At 45.6% G+C, this 15,965-nt stretch overlaps 1 protein-coding gene across 4 annotated transcripts in view; it reads left to right on the forward strand.

The window, feature by feature from the left end:
- The window catches only part of LOC106601970 (SMG1 nonsense mediated mRNA decay associated PI3K related kinase), a 143,262-nt gene that overhangs the window by 7,631 nt on the left and 119,666 nt on the right, over window positions 1-15,965 (forward strand). For all 4 annotated transcript variants that reach the window (XM_045719641.1, XM_045719642.1, XM_045719644.1 and 1 more), the window contains 2 exons: window positions 11,512-11,667; window positions 12,359-12,495. In XM_045719641.1, the coding sequence (XP_045575597.1) occupies window positions 11,512-11,667; window positions 12,359-12,495 (293 nt within the window). The remainder of the gene's footprint in view (window positions 1-11,511; window positions 11,668-12,358; window positions 12,496-15,965) is intronic.

A 15,965-nucleotide genomic window follows, 5' to 3' on the forward strand; every position in this document is an offset into this window, starting at 1 on the left:
CCAGTCAATGATAACTTGGCTATATACTGGGGGTACCAGTACCCAGTCAATGATAACTTGGCTATATACTGGGGGTACCAGTACCCAGTCAATGATAACTTGGCTATATACTGGGGGTACCAGTACCCAGTCAATGATAACTTGGCTATATACTGGGGGTACCAGTACCGAGTCAATGATAACTTGGTTATATACAGGGGATACCACTACCAAATCAATGATAACTTGGCTATATACAGGGGTTACCAGTACCCAGTCAATGATAACTTGGTTATATACTGGGGGAACCAGTACCCAGTCAATGATAACGTGGCTATATACAGGGGTTACCAGTACCCAGTCAATGATAACTTGGTTATATACAGGGGATACCAGTACCAAATCAATGATAACTTGGCTATATACAGGGGTTACCAGTACCCAGTCAATGATAACTTGGTTATATACAGGGGATACCAGTACCAAATCAATGATAACTTGGCTATAAACAGTGTTTACCAGTACCGAGTCAATGATAACTTGACTATATACAGGGGTTACCAGTACCCAGTCAATGATAACTTGGCTATATACACAGGTTACCAGTACCCAGTCAATGATAACTTGGCTATATACAGGGGTTACCAGTACCCAGTCAATGATAACTTGGCTATATACTGGGGTTACCAGTACCCAGTTAATGATAACTTGGCTATATACTGGGGTTACCAGTACCCAGTCAATGATAACATGGCTATATACTGGGGATACCAGTACCCAGTCAATGATAACTTGGCTATGTACAGGGGTTACCAGTACCCAGTCAATGATAACTTGGCTATGTACAGGGGTTACCAGTACCCAGTCAATGATAACTTGGCTATATACAGGGGTTACCAGTACCCAGTCAATGATAACGTGGCTATATACAGGGGTTACCAGTACCCAGTCAATGATAACTTGGTTATATACATGGGGTACCAGTACTGAGTCAATGATAACTTGGCTATATACTGGGGTTACCAGTACCCAGTCAATGATAACTTGGCTATATACAGGGGTTACCAGTACCCAGTCAATGATAACTTGGTTATATACAGGGGATACCAGTACCAAATCAATGATAACTTGGCTATATACAGGGGTTACCAGTACCCAGTCAATGATAACTTGGCTATATACTGGGGGAACCAGTACCCAGTCAATGATAACTTGGCTATATACTGGGGTTACCAGTACCCAGTCAATGATAACTTGGCTATATACAGGGGTTACCAGTACCCAGTCAATGATAACTTGGCTATATACAGGGGATACCAGTACCAAATCAATGATAACTTGGCTATAAACAGTGTTTACCAGTACCGAGTCAATGATAACTTGGCTATATACTGGGGGTACCAGTACCCAGTCAATGATAACTTGGCTATATACTGGGGGTACCAGTACCCAGTCAATGATAACTTGGCTATATACTGGGGGTACCAGTACCCAGTCAATGATAACTTGGCTATATACTGGGGGTACCAGTACCGAGTCAATGATAACTTGGTTATATACAGGGGATACCAGTACCAAATCAATGATAACTTGGCTATATACTGGGGTTACCAGTACCCAGTCAATGATAACATGGCTATATACTGGGGATACCAGTACCCAGTCAATGATAACTTGGCTATGTACAGGGGTTACCAGTACCCAGTCAATGATAACTTGGCTATGTACAGGGGTTACCAGTACCCAGTCAATGATAACTTGGCTATATACAGGGGTTACCAGTACCCAGTCAATGATAACTTGGCTATATACAGGGGTTACCAGTACCCAGTCAATGATAACTTGGTTATATACATGGGGTACCAGTACTGAGTCAATGATAACTTGGCTATATACTGGGGTTACCAGTACCCAGTCAATGATAACTTGGCTATATACAGGGGTTACCAGTACCCAGTCAATGATAACTTGGTTATATACATGGGGTACCAGTACTGAGTCAATGATAACTTGGCTATATACTGGGGTTACCAGTACCCAGTCAATGATAACTTGGCTATATACTGGGGTTACCAGTACCCAGTCAATGATAACTTGGCTATATACTGGGGGAACCAGTACCCAGTCAATGATAACTTGGCTATATACAGGGGTTACCAGTACCCAGTCAATGATAACTTGGCTGTATACAGGGGGAACCAGTACCCAGTCAATGATAACTTGGCTATATACTGGGGTTACCAGTACCCAGTCAATGATAACTTGGCTATATACAGGGGGAACCAGTACCCAGTCAATGATAACTTGGCTATATACAGGGGTTACCAGTACCCAGTCAATGATAACTTGGCTATATACTGGAGTTACCAGTACCCAGTCAATGATAACTTGGCTATTTACTGGGGGAACCAGTACCCAGTCAATGATAACTTGGTTATATACATGGGGTACCAGTACTGAGTCAATGATAACTTGGCTATATACACGGGGTACCAGTACCTAGTCAATGATAACTTGGCTATATACAGGGGTTACCAGTACCCAGTCAATGATAACTTGGTTATATACATGGGGTACCAGTACTGAGTCAATGATAACTTGGCTATATACAGGGGTTACCAGTACCCAGTCAATGATAACTTGGTTATATACATGGGGTACCAGTACTGAGTCAATGATAACTTGGCTATATACTGGGGTTACCAGTACCCAGTCAATGATAACTTGGCTATATACTGGGGGAACCAGTACCCAGTCAATGATAACTTGGCTATATACAGGGGTTACCAGTACCCAGTCAATGATAACTTGGCTATATACATGGGGTACCAGTACTGAGTCAATGATAACTTGGCTATATACACGGGGTACCAGTACCTAGTCAATGATAACTTGGCTATATACAGGGGTTACCAGTACCCAGTCAATGATAACTTGGTTATATACATGGGGTACCAGTACTGAGTCAATGATAACTTGGCTATATACAGGGGTTACCAGTACCCAGTCAATGATAACTTGGTTATATACATGGGGTACCAGTACTGAGTCAATGATAACTTGGCTATATACTGGGGTTACCAGTACCCAGTCAATGATAACTTGGCTATATACTGGGGTTACCAGTACCCAGTCAATCATAACTTGGCTATATACAGGGGATACCAGTACCCAGTCAATGATAACTTGGTTATATACATGGGGTACCAGTACTGAGTCAATGATAACTTGGCTATATACAGGGGTTACCAGTACCCAGTCAATGATAACTTGGCTATATACAGGGGTTACCAGTACCCAGTCAATGATAACTTGGCTATATACAGAGGTTACCAGTACCCAGTCAATGATAACTTGGCTATATACAGGGGTTACCAGTACCCAGTCAATTATAACTTGGCTATATACAGGGGTTACCAGTACCCAGTCAATGATAACTTGGCTATATACTGGGGGAACCAGTACCCAGTCAATGATAACTTGGCTATATACAGGGGTTACCAGTACCTAGTCAATGAAAACTTGGCCATATACAGGGGTTACCAGTACCCAGTCAATGATAACTTGGTTATATACATGGGGTACCAGTACTGAGTCAATGATAACTTGGCTATATACTGGGGTTACCAGTACCCAGTCAATGATAACTTGGCTATATACTGGGGTTACCAGTACCCAGTCAATGATAACTTGGCTATATACAGGGGTTACCAGTACCCAGTCAATGATAACTTGGCTATATACTGGGGTTACCAGTACCCAGTCAATGATAACTTGGTTATATACTGGGGGAACCAGTACCCAGTCAATGATAACTTGGCTATATACAGGGGTTACCAGTACCCAGTCAATGATAACTTGGCTATATACAGGGGGAACCAGTACCCAGTCAATGATAACTTGGCTATATACATGGGTTACCAGTACCCAGTCAATGATAACTTGGCTATATACAGGGGTTACCAGTACCCAGTCAATGATAACTTGGCTATATACAGGGGTTACCAGTACCCAGTCAATGATAACTTGGCTATATACAGGGGGAACCAGTACCCAGTCAATGATAACTTGGCTATATACAGGGGGAACCAGTACCCAGTCAATGATAACTTGGCTATATACTGGGGGAACCAGTACCCAGTCAATGATAACTTGGCTATATACTGGGGGAACCAGTACCCAGTCAATGATAACTTGGCTATATACAGGGGGAACCAGTACCCAGTCAATGATAACTTGGCTATATACTGGGGGAACCAGTACCCAGTCAATGATAACTTGGCTATATACTGGGGTTACCAGTACCCAGTCAATGATAACTTGGCTATATACAGGGGGAACCAGTACCCAGTCAATGATAACTTGGCTATATACTGGGGGAACCAGTACCCAGTCAATGATAACTTGGCTATATACCGGGGGAACCAGTACCCAGTCAATGATAACTTGGCTATATACAGGGGGAACCAGTACCCAGTCAATGATAACTTGGCTATATACAGGGGGAACCAGTACCCAGTCAATGATAACTTGGCTATATACAGGGGGAACCAGTACCCAGTCAATGATAACTTGGCTATATACAGGGGGAACCAGTACCCAGTCAATGATAACTTGGCTATATACAGGTGTTACCAGTACCCAGTCAATGATAACTTGGCTATATACAGGGGGAACCAGTACCCAGTCAATGATAACTTGGTTATATACATGGGGTACCAGTACTGAGTCAATGATAACTTGGCTATATACTGGGGTTACCAGTACCCAGTCAATGATAACTTGGCTATATACTGGGGTTACCAGTACCCAGTCAATGATAACTTGGCTATATACATGGGGTACCAGTACTGAGTCAATGATAACTTGGCTATATACAGGGGGAACCAGTACCCAGTCAATGATAACTTGGTTATATACATGGGGTACCAGTACTGAGTCAATGATAACTTGGCTATATACTGGGGTTACCAGTACCCAGTCAATGATAACTTGGCTATATACACGGGGTACCAGTACCTAGTCAATGATAACTTGGCTATATACAGGGGTTACCAGTACCCAGTCAATGATAACTTGGTTATATACATGGGGTACTAGTACTGAGTCAATGATAACTTGGCTATATACTGGGGTTACCAGTACCCAGTCAATGATAACTTGGCTATATACTGGGGTTACCAGTACCCAGTCAATCATAACTTGGCTATATACAGGGGATACCAGTACCCAGTCAATGATAACTTGGTTATATACATGGGGTACCAGTACTGAGTCAATGATAACTTGGCTATATACAGGGGTTACCAGTACCCAGTCAATGATAACTTGGCTATATACTGGGGTTACCAGTACCCAGTCAATGATAACTTGGCTATATACTGGGGGAACCAGTACCCAGTCAATGATAACTTGGCTATATACAGGGGTTACCAGTACCTAGTCAATGATAACTTGGCTATATACAGGGGTTACCAGTACCCAGTCAATGATAACTTGGTTATATACATGGGGTACCAGTACTGAGTCAATGATAACTTGGCTATATACAGGGGTTACCAGTACCCAGTCAATGATAACTTGGTTATATACATGGGGTACCAGTACCGAGTCAATGATAACTTGGCTATATACATGGGGTTACCAGTACCCAGTCAATGATAACTTGGCTATATACTGGGGGAACCAGTACCCAGTCAATGATAACTTGGCTATATACTGGGGTTACCAGTACCCAGTCAATGATAACTTGGCTATATACAGGGGTTACCAGTACCCAGTCAATGATAACTTGGTTATATACATGGGGTACCAGTACCCAGTCAATGATAACTTGGCTATATACTGGGGTTACCAGTACCCAGTCAATGATAACTTGGCTATATACTGGGGTTACCAGTACCCAGTCAATGATAACTTGGCTATTTACATGGGGTACCAGTACTGAGTCAATGATAACTTGGCTATATACACGGGGTACCAGTACCTAGTCAATGATAACTTGGCTATATACAGGGGTTACCAGTACCCAGTCAATAATAACTTGGCTATATACATGGGGAACCAGTACCCAGTCAATGATAACTTGGCTATATACAGGGGTTACCAGTACCCAGTCAATGATAACTTGGTTATATACATGGGGTACTAGTACTGAGTCAATGATAACTTGGCTATATACTGGGGTTACCAGTACCCAGTCAATGATAACTTGGCTATATACAGGGGTTACCAGTACCCAGTCAATGATAACTTGGCTATATACTGGGGTTACCAGTACCCAGTCAATGATAACTTGGCTATATACTGGGGGAACCAGTACCCAGTCAATGATAACTTGGCTATATACAGGGGTTACCAGTACCCAGTCAATGATAACTTGGCTATATACAGGGGGAACCAGTACCCAGTCAATGATAACTTGGCTATATACAGGGGGAACCAGTACCCAGTCAATGACAACTTGGCTATATACTGGGGTTACCAGTACCCAGTCAATGATAACTTGGCTATATACTGGGGTTACCAGTACCCAGTCAATGATAACATGGCTATATACAGGGGTTACCAGTACCCAGTCAATGATAACTTGGCTATATACTGGGGGAACCAGTACCCAGTCAATGATAACTTGGCTATATACTGGGGTTACCAGTACCCAGTCAATGATAACTTGGCTATATACAGGGGGAACCAGTACCCAGTCAATGATAACTTGGCTATATACTGGGGGAACCAGTACCCAGTCAATGATAACTTGGCTATATACAGGGGTTACCAGTACCCAGTCAATGATAACTTGGCTATATACAGGGGTTACCAGTACCCAGTCAATGATAACTTGGCTATATACAGGGGGAACCAGTACCCAGTCAATGATAACTTGGCTATATACAGGGGGAACCAGTACCCAGTCAATGATAACTTGGCTATATACAGGGGGAACCAGTACCCAGTCAATGATAACTTGGCTATATACTGGGGGAACCAGTACCCAGTCAATGATAACTTGGCTATATACTGGGGGAACCAGTACCCAGTCAATGATAACTTGGCTATATACAGGGGGAACCAGTACCCAGTCAATGATAACTTGGCTATATACAGGGGGAACCAGTACCCAGTCAATGTCTGTCTTTTCCTTTTTTCTCTTTAGTTCATTCTCTTGGTTGTTGCATTGGGGGGGTTCTTGGGGGTGGGGAATGGAATTCATTGTATTTTGGATTGAATTTTTTCTTCCTGGGGGGGACTGTGGGAGGGGTCTCGATTGGTTGAGGGACAGCTATTGGGGAGCTGTGGGGGGGGATCTTGGAGGGTTGAGGGACAGCTATTTGGGGAACTGTGGGGGGGATCTTGGAGGGTTGAGGGACAGCTATTGGGGAACTGTGGGGGGATCTTGGAGGGTTGAGGGACAGCTATTGGGGAACTGTGGGGGGGATCTTGGAGGGTTGAGGGACAGCTATTGGGGAACTGTGGGGGGGATCTTGGAGGGTTGAGGGACAGCTATTGGGGAACTGTGGGGGGGATCTTGGAGGGTTCGGGTTCACTTTTTTTGGCCAGGTGGGAGATCTATTAACGTGCCCTTGAGCAGGGCATTGAACCTGGATGCTTCTGTGTGTCTCTCTGAATGGGAATCTGTTGGATGACTGGTATGATGTAGTTATTGAGTGGCTTCACTGCAAGTATACTGCTCAAAAAAATTAAGGGAACACTTAAACAACACATCCTAGATCTTGGAGTTACATTGTGTTGTTTAAGTGTTCCCTTTATTTTTTTTGAGCAGTGTGTATTGTATGTTTCAAAAATTCAATAAATAATTAAAAAAAAAACATTTTAAAAAGTACCCAGTCAATGATAACTTGGTTATATACAGGGTACCAGTACTGAGTTGCTGTGTAGGGGTATGAGGTAATTGAGGTAGATATTTACATATAGGCAGGGATAAAGTGACTAGACATCAGGATAGATAATAATAAGGTATTTGAGGTAGATATGTACATGAAGGCAGGGTAAAGTGACTAGGCATCAGGATAGATAATAATAAGGTAATAGAGGTAGATATGTACATATAGGCAGGGTAAAGTGACTAGGCATCAGGATAGATAATAAGGTATTATAGGTAGATATGTACATGAAGGCAGGGTAACGTGACTAGGCATCAGGATAGATAATAATAAGGTATTTGAGGTAGATATGTACATGAAGGCAGGGTAACGTGACTAGGCATCAGGATAGATAATAATAAGGTAATAGAGGTAGATATGTACATATAGGCAGGGTAAAGTGACTAGACATCAGGATAGATAATAATAAGGTATTTGAGGTAGATATGTACATGAAGGCAGGGTAAAGTGACTAGACATCAGGATAGATAATAATAAGGTATTTGAGGTAGATGTGTACATATAGGCAGGGTAAAGTGAATAGGCATCAGGATAGATAATAATAAGGTAATAGAGGTAGATATGTACATGAAGGCAGGGTAAAGTGAATAGGCATCAGGATAGATAATAATAAGGTAATAGAGGTAGATATGTACATATAGGCAGGGTAAAGTGACTAGGCATCAGGATAGATAATAATAAGGTAATAGAGGTAGATATGTACATGAAGGCAGGGTAAAGGGACTAGACAACAGGATAAACAGTAACAGCAGCGTATGTGATGAGTCAATAGAGTTAGTGTAAAAAGGGTCAATACAGATTCTGTGTTCTATTATTTAACTATTGATCAGTCTGATGACTTGGTTTACTATTTAACTAACTATTTACCAGTCTTATGGATTGGTTAACTATTTAACTAACTATTTACCAGTCTTATGGATTGGTTAACTATTTAACTAACTATTTACCAGTCTTATGGATTGGTTAACTATTTAACTAACTATTTACCAGTCTTATGGATTGGTTAACTATTTAACTAACTATTTACCAGTCTTATGGATTGGTTAACTATTTAACTAACTATTTACCAGTCTTATGGATTGGTTAACTATTTAACTAACTATTTACCAGTCTTATGGATTGGTTAACTATTTAACTAACTATTTACCAGTCTTATGGATTGGTTAACTATTTAACTAACTATTTAGTAGTCTGATGACTTGGTTAACTATTTAACTATTTAGTAGTCTTATGGATTGGTTAACTATTTAACTAACTATTTAGTAGTCTTATGGATTGGTTAACTATTTAACTAACTACTTAGCAGTCTTATGATTTGTGAATAGAAGCTGTTCAGGGTCCTGTTGGTTCCTAGACTTGGTGCATCGGTACCACTTGCTGTGCTGTAGCAGAGAGAACAGTCTATGACTTGGGTGGCTGGAGTCTGACAATTTCTTTTGCATATCAGAGTAGTGGTTCTGATTTAGGACCTGTTCATTATGATCTAGGATCAGGTCCTCCTGTTCATTATGATCTAGGATCAGGTCCTCCTGTTCATTATGATCTAGGATCAGGTCCTCCTGTTCATTATGATCTAGGATCAGGTCCTCCTGTTCATTATGATCTAGGATCAGGTCCTCCTGTTCATTATGATCTAGGATCAGGTCCTCCTGTTCATTATGATCTAGGATCAGGTCCTCCTGTTCATTATGATCTAGGATCAGGTCCTCCTGTTCATTATGATCTAGGATCAGGTCCTCCTGTTCATTATGATCTAGGATCAGGTCCTCCTGTTCATTATGATCAAAAAGGTTAAACTGATCCTAGATCGGCGCTCTGAGACGCTTGGTGGATACAGGCCCTGGTCAAAAGTAGTGCGAAAGAGCGGCATCTCTGGTGCAGCCAGCGTTTTATCATAGTGACAGGAAGTGTCCTTCTGAGACTGCTGAGTGGAATGACCACCTGTTCCATGTTTCATCCATGGGCTCATACAGCAGTAATGATGGTGCTGGTTTCTCTGTCCTTCGTTCACTGTATACCCAGAACACTGGCTCTGGTGGAGCCAACACCGTATGCTTTCTGGTGGAAGACTAACGCTCTCCTCCTCCTCTCTCATACAGCAGTAATGATGGTGCTGGTTTCTCTGTCCTTCGTTCACTGTATACCCAGAACACTGGCTCTGGTGGAGCCAACACCGTATGCTTTCTGGTGGAAGACTAACGCTCTCCTCCTCCTCTCTCATACAGCAGTAATGATGGTGCTGGTTTCTCTGTCCTTCGTTCACTGTATACCCAGAACACTGGCTCTGGTGGAGCCAACACCGTATGCTTTCTGGTGGAAGACTAACGCTCTCCTCCTCCTCTCTCATACAGCAGTAATGATGGTGCTGGTTTCTCTGTCCTTCGTTCACTGTATACCCAGAACACTGGCTCTGGTGGAGCCAACACCGTATGCTTTCTGGTGGAAGACTAACGCTCTCCTCCTCCTCTCTCATACAGCAGTAATGATGGTGCTGGTTTCTCTGTCCTTCGTTCACTGTATACCCAGAACACTGGCTCTGGTGGAGCCAACACCGTATGCTTTCTGGTGGAAGACTAACGCTCTCCTCCTCTCTCATACAGCAGTAATGATGGTGCTGGTTTCTCTGTCCTTCGTTCACTGTATACCCAGAACACTGGCTCTGGTGGAGCCAACACCGTATGCTTTCTGGTGGAAGACTAACGCTCTCCTCCTCCTCTCTCATACAGCAGTAATGATGGTGCTGGTTTCTCTGTCCTTCGTTCACTGTATACCCAGAACACTGGCTCTGGTGGAGCCAACACCGTATGCTTTCTGGTGGAAGACTAACGCTCTCCTCCTCCTCTCTCATACAGCAGTAATGATGGTGCTGGTTTCTCTGTCCTTCGTTCACTGTATACCCAGAACACTGGCTCTGGTGGAGCCAACACCGTATGCTTTCTGGTGGAAGACTAACGCTCTCCTCCTCCTCTCTCATACAGCAGTAATGATGGTGCTGGTTTCTCTGTCCTTCGTTCACTGTATACCCAGAACACTGGCTCTGGTGGAGCCAACACCGTATGCTTTCTGGTGGAAGACTAACGCTCTCCTCCTCCTCTCTCATACAGCAGTAATGATGGTGCTGGTTTCTCTGTCCTTCGTTCACTGTATACCCAGAACACTGGCTCTGGTGGAGCCAACACCGTATGCTTTCTGGTGGAAGACTAACGCTCTCCTCCTCCTCTCTCATACAGCAGTAATGATGGTGCTGGTTTCTCTGTCCTTCGTTCACTGTATACCCAGAACACTGGCTCTGGTGGAGCCAACACCGTATGCTTTCTGGTGGAAGACTAACGCTCTCCTCCTCTCTCATACAGCAGTAATGATGGTGCTGGTTTCTCTGTCCTTCGTTCACTGTATACCCAGAACACTGGCTCTGGTGGAGCCAACACCGTATGCTTTCTGGTGGAAGACTAACGCTCTCCTCCTCCTCTCTCATACAGCAGTAATGATGGTGCTGGTTTCTCTGTCCTTCGTTCACTGTATACCCAGAACACTGGCTCTGGTGGAGCTAACACCGTATGCTTTCTGGTGGAAGACTAACGCCCTCCTCCTCCTCCTCTCTCATGTGTTTCCCCCTCTCTGTCTCCAGGAGGATATGAAGCTGCAGGAGGGTTCAGTGATGATACTTTTGGTTGGAAGTCGTTGGGGCAAGAGTTGAGGATCAACGATGCGACCGCCGATTTGACCACTTTTCAGCAGCATGGAAACCGTGCTTTAGCTTCTAAGGACATGAGGAAATCCCACGGTGAGTATACAGTCTACACCAGGGGCTGTCGTCCACCCTCTCCCCGGGGGCTGTCGTCCACCCTCTCCCCGGGGGCTGTCGTCCACCCTCTCCCCCGGGGGCTGTCGTCCACCCTCTCCCCCGGGGGCTGTCGCCCACCCCTCTCCCCCGGGGGCTGTCGCCCACCCCTCTCCCCCGGGGGCTGTCGCCCACCCCTCTCCCCCGGGGGCTGTCGCCCACCCCTCTCCCCCGGGGGCTGTCGCCCACCCCTCTCCCCCGGGGGCTGTCGCCCACCCCTCTCCCCCCGGGGGCTGTCGCCCACCCCTCTCCCCCGGGGGCTGTCGCCCACCCCTCTCCCCCGGGGGCTGTCGCCCACCCCTCTCCCCCGGGGGCTGTCGCCCACCCCTCTCCCCAGTCTTAAAACACCTGATTCACCTAGTCAAGGTCTTGATGATTAGTTGACCAGTTGAATCCGGTGCTAGCTGGGGAATAGATCAAATCCCTGGAACGTCTGGGGGTTCTGAGGATGGGTTTGGAAACCACTACTTGGTTCTCCTAGATATAATGGCACAATTGCTGAATTCTATTTCTGATCACCATTTTATCTCTCCATTCGCCTCTTTCAATCTCTTTCTCCATTTCTCTTTACATCCTGCCCACTCTCCCTCTTTCTTGTTCTTTCCATCCCTCTCTCTGTCCCCCCCCCTTACAGACAGAGGGATGTCTCACTCCGATGAGTCTCGCCTGTCCAACCTCCTGCGCCGTGTGTCCCGTGAGGAGGACAGGGACCGCCGGCTGGCCACTGTCAGACAGCTCCGGGAGTTCATCACTCACTCTGACAACAAAGTGGTGAGGTCATCAATCATATCTACAGTTGAAATTGGAAGTTTACATACACTTAGGTTGGAGTCATTTAAAACTCGTTTTTCAACCACTCCACAAATGTCTTAAACTATAGTTTTGTCAAGTCGGTTAGGACATCTACTTTGTGCATGACACAAGTAATTTTTCCAACAATTGTTTACACACAGATTATTTCACTTATAATTCACTGTATTACATTTCCAGTGGGTCAGAAGTTTACATACACTAAGTTGACTGTGCCTTTAAACAGCTTGGAAAATTCCAGAAAATTATGTCATGGCTTTAGAAGCTTCTGATGGGCTAATTGACATAATTTGAGTCAATTGGAGGTGTACCTGTGGATGTATTTCAAGGCCTACCTTCAAACTCAGTGCCTCTTTGCTTGACATCTTGGGAAACTCAAAAGAAATCAGCCAAAACCTCAGAAAAACAATTGTAGACCTCCACAAGTCTGGTTCATACTTTGGAGTAATTTCCAAATGCCTGACGGTATCATGTTCATCTGTACGAACAATAGTACGCAAGTATAAACACCATGGGACCACACAGCCGTCATACCGCTCAGGAAGGAGACGCGTTCTGTCTCCTAGAGATGAACGTACTTTGGTGCGAAAAGTGCAAATCAATCCCAGAACAGCAGCAAAGGACCTTGTGAAGATGCTGGAGGAAACGGGTACAAAAGTATCTATATCCACAGTAAAACGAGTCCTATGTCGACATAACCTGAAAGGCCGCTCAGCAAAGAAGAAGCCACTGCTCCAAAACCGCCATAAAAAAGACAGACTACGGTTTGCAACTGGACATGGGGACAAAGATCATACTTTTTGGAGAAATATCCTCTGGTCTGATGAAACAAAAATAGAACTGTTTGGTCATAATGACCATCGTTATGTTTGGAGGAAAAAGGGAGAGGCTTGCAAGCCAAATAACACCATCCCAACCGTGAAGGACAGGGGTGGCAGCATCATGTTGTGGGGGTGCTTTGCTGCAGGAGGGACTGGTGCACTTCACAAAATAGATGGCATCATGAGGCAGGAAAATTTGGTGGATATATTGAAGCAACATCTCAAGACATCAGTCAGGAAGTTAAATGCTTGGTCACAAATGGGTCTTCCAAATGGACAATGACCCCAAGCATACTTCCAAAGTTGAGGCAAAATGGCTTAAGGACAACAAAGTCAAGGTATTGGAGTGGTCATCACAAAGCCCTGACCTCAATCCTATAGAACATTTGTGGGCAGAACTGAAAAAGTGTGTGCGAGCAAGGAGGCCTACAAACCTGACTCAGTTACACCAGCTCTGTCAGGAGGAATGGGCCAAAATTCACCCAACTTATTGTGGGAAGCTTGTGGAAGGCTACCCGAAATGTTTGACCCAAGTTAAACAATTTAAAGGCAATGCTACCAAATACTAATTGAGTGTATATAAACTTCTGACCCACTGGGAATGTGATGAATGAAATAAAATCTGAAATAAATCATTCTCTCTACTATTATTCTGACTTTTCACATTCTTAAAATGAAGTGGTGATCCTAACTGACCTAAGGCAGGGAATTTTTACTAGGATTAAATGTCAGGAATTGTGAAAAACTGAGTTTATGTATTTAGCTAATGTGTATGTAAACTTCCGACTTCAACTATCTATCTATCTGGGTAGTTCATCACACACTCAGACAATATCACTGGTGAGGTTGATCTGTCTGATCAGTCAGTCAATTGATTGACCCCAGTAACCCAGGGAGGTCTTAGCTCCCTAGCTCAGAGATTCTCCCTTGGATAGCTGTGGTCAGATCCTCTGATCTGGGGGGATATTAGAATCTGTGTCACAAAGGGTACTCTGTTCCCTAAGTAATGCACTACTATAGGCCCCGAGTAGTGCACCACTATAGGCCCCGAGTAGTGCACCACTATAGGCCCCGAGTAGTGCACCACTATAGGCCCCGAGTAGTGCACCACTATAGGCCCCGAGTAGTGCACCACTATAGGCCCCGAGTAGTGCACCACTATAGGCCCCGAGTAGTGCACCACTATAGGCCCCGAGTAGTGCACCACTATAGGCCCCGAGTAGTGCACCACTATAGGCCCCCGAGTAGTGCACCACTATAGGCCCCCGAGTAGTGCACCACTATAGGCCCCGAGTAGTGCACCACTATAGGCCCCCGAGTAGTGCACCACTATAGGCCCCCGAGTAGTGCACCACTATAGGCCCCCGACTAGTGCACCACTATAGGCCCCCGAGTAGTGCACCACTATAGGCCCCCGAGTAGTGCACCACTATAGGCCCCGAGTAGTGCACCACTATAGGCCCCGAGTAGTGCACCACTATAGGCCCCGAGTAGTGCACCACTATAGGCCCCCGAGTAGTGCACCACTATAGGCCCCGAGTAGTGCACCACTATAGGCCCCGAGTAGTGCACCACTATAGGCCCCGAGTAGTGCACCACTATAGGCCCCGAGTAGTGCACCACTATAGGCCCCGAGTAGTGCACCACTATAGGCCCCCGAGTAGTGCACCACTATAGGCCCCGAGTAGTGCACCACTATAGGCCCCCGAGTAGTGCACCACTATAGGCCCCCGAGTAGTGCACCACTATAGGCCCCCGAGTAGTGCACCACTATAGGCCCCCGAGTAGTGCACCACTATAGGCCCCCGAGTAGTGCACCACTATAGGCCCCCGAGTAGTGCACCACTATAGGCCCCCGAGTAGTGCACCACTATAGGCCCCCGAGTAGTGCACCACTATAGGCCCCCGAGTAGTGCACCACTATAGGCCCCCGAGTAGTGCACCACTATAGGCCCCGAGTAGTGCACCACTATAGGCCCCCGAGTAGTGCACCACTATAGGCCCCCGAGTAGTGCACCACTATAGGCCCCGGTAGTGCACCACTATAGGCCCCGAGTAGTGCACCACTATAGGCCCCCGAGTAGTGCACCACTATAGGCCCCCGAGTAGTGCACCACTATAGGCCCCCGAGTAGTGCTGGAGGGGCTGTGTTTACCGGGGCTGTGTTTACCGGGGCCGTGTTTACCGGGGCTGTGTTTACCGGGGCTGTGTTTACCGGGGCTGTGTTTACCGGGGCTGTGTTTACCGGGGCTGTGTTTACCAGGGGCCGTGTTTAGACTGGAGGGGCCGTGTTTACCAGGGCTGTGTTTAGACTGGAGGGGCTGTGTTTACCATGGCTGTGTTTAGACTGGAGGGGCTGTGTTTACCAGGGGTAGTGGTGGTGCAGCTCCACTGTAGAACTGTGTTCTCTCCCTGTTTGACACTGATTGTGTTCCGCTCTCTCGCCCTCCCCCTTCTCACTCTCGCCCTCCCCTTCTCTCTCTCGCCCTCCCCCTTCTCTCTCCTCGCCTCCCCTTCTCTCTCTCGCCCTCCCCTTCTCTCTCTCGCCCTCCCCCTTCTCTCTCTCGCCCTCCCCCTTCTCTCTCTCGCCCTCCCCCTTCTCTCTCTCGC

The sequence above is a fragment of the Salmo salar genome, chromosome ssa06, assembly GCF_905237065.1.
Source record: "Salmo salar chromosome ssa06, Ssal_v3.1, whole genome shotgun sequence".
NCBI lineage: Eukaryota > Metazoa > Chordata > Actinopteri > Salmoniformes > Salmonidae > Salmo > Salmo salar.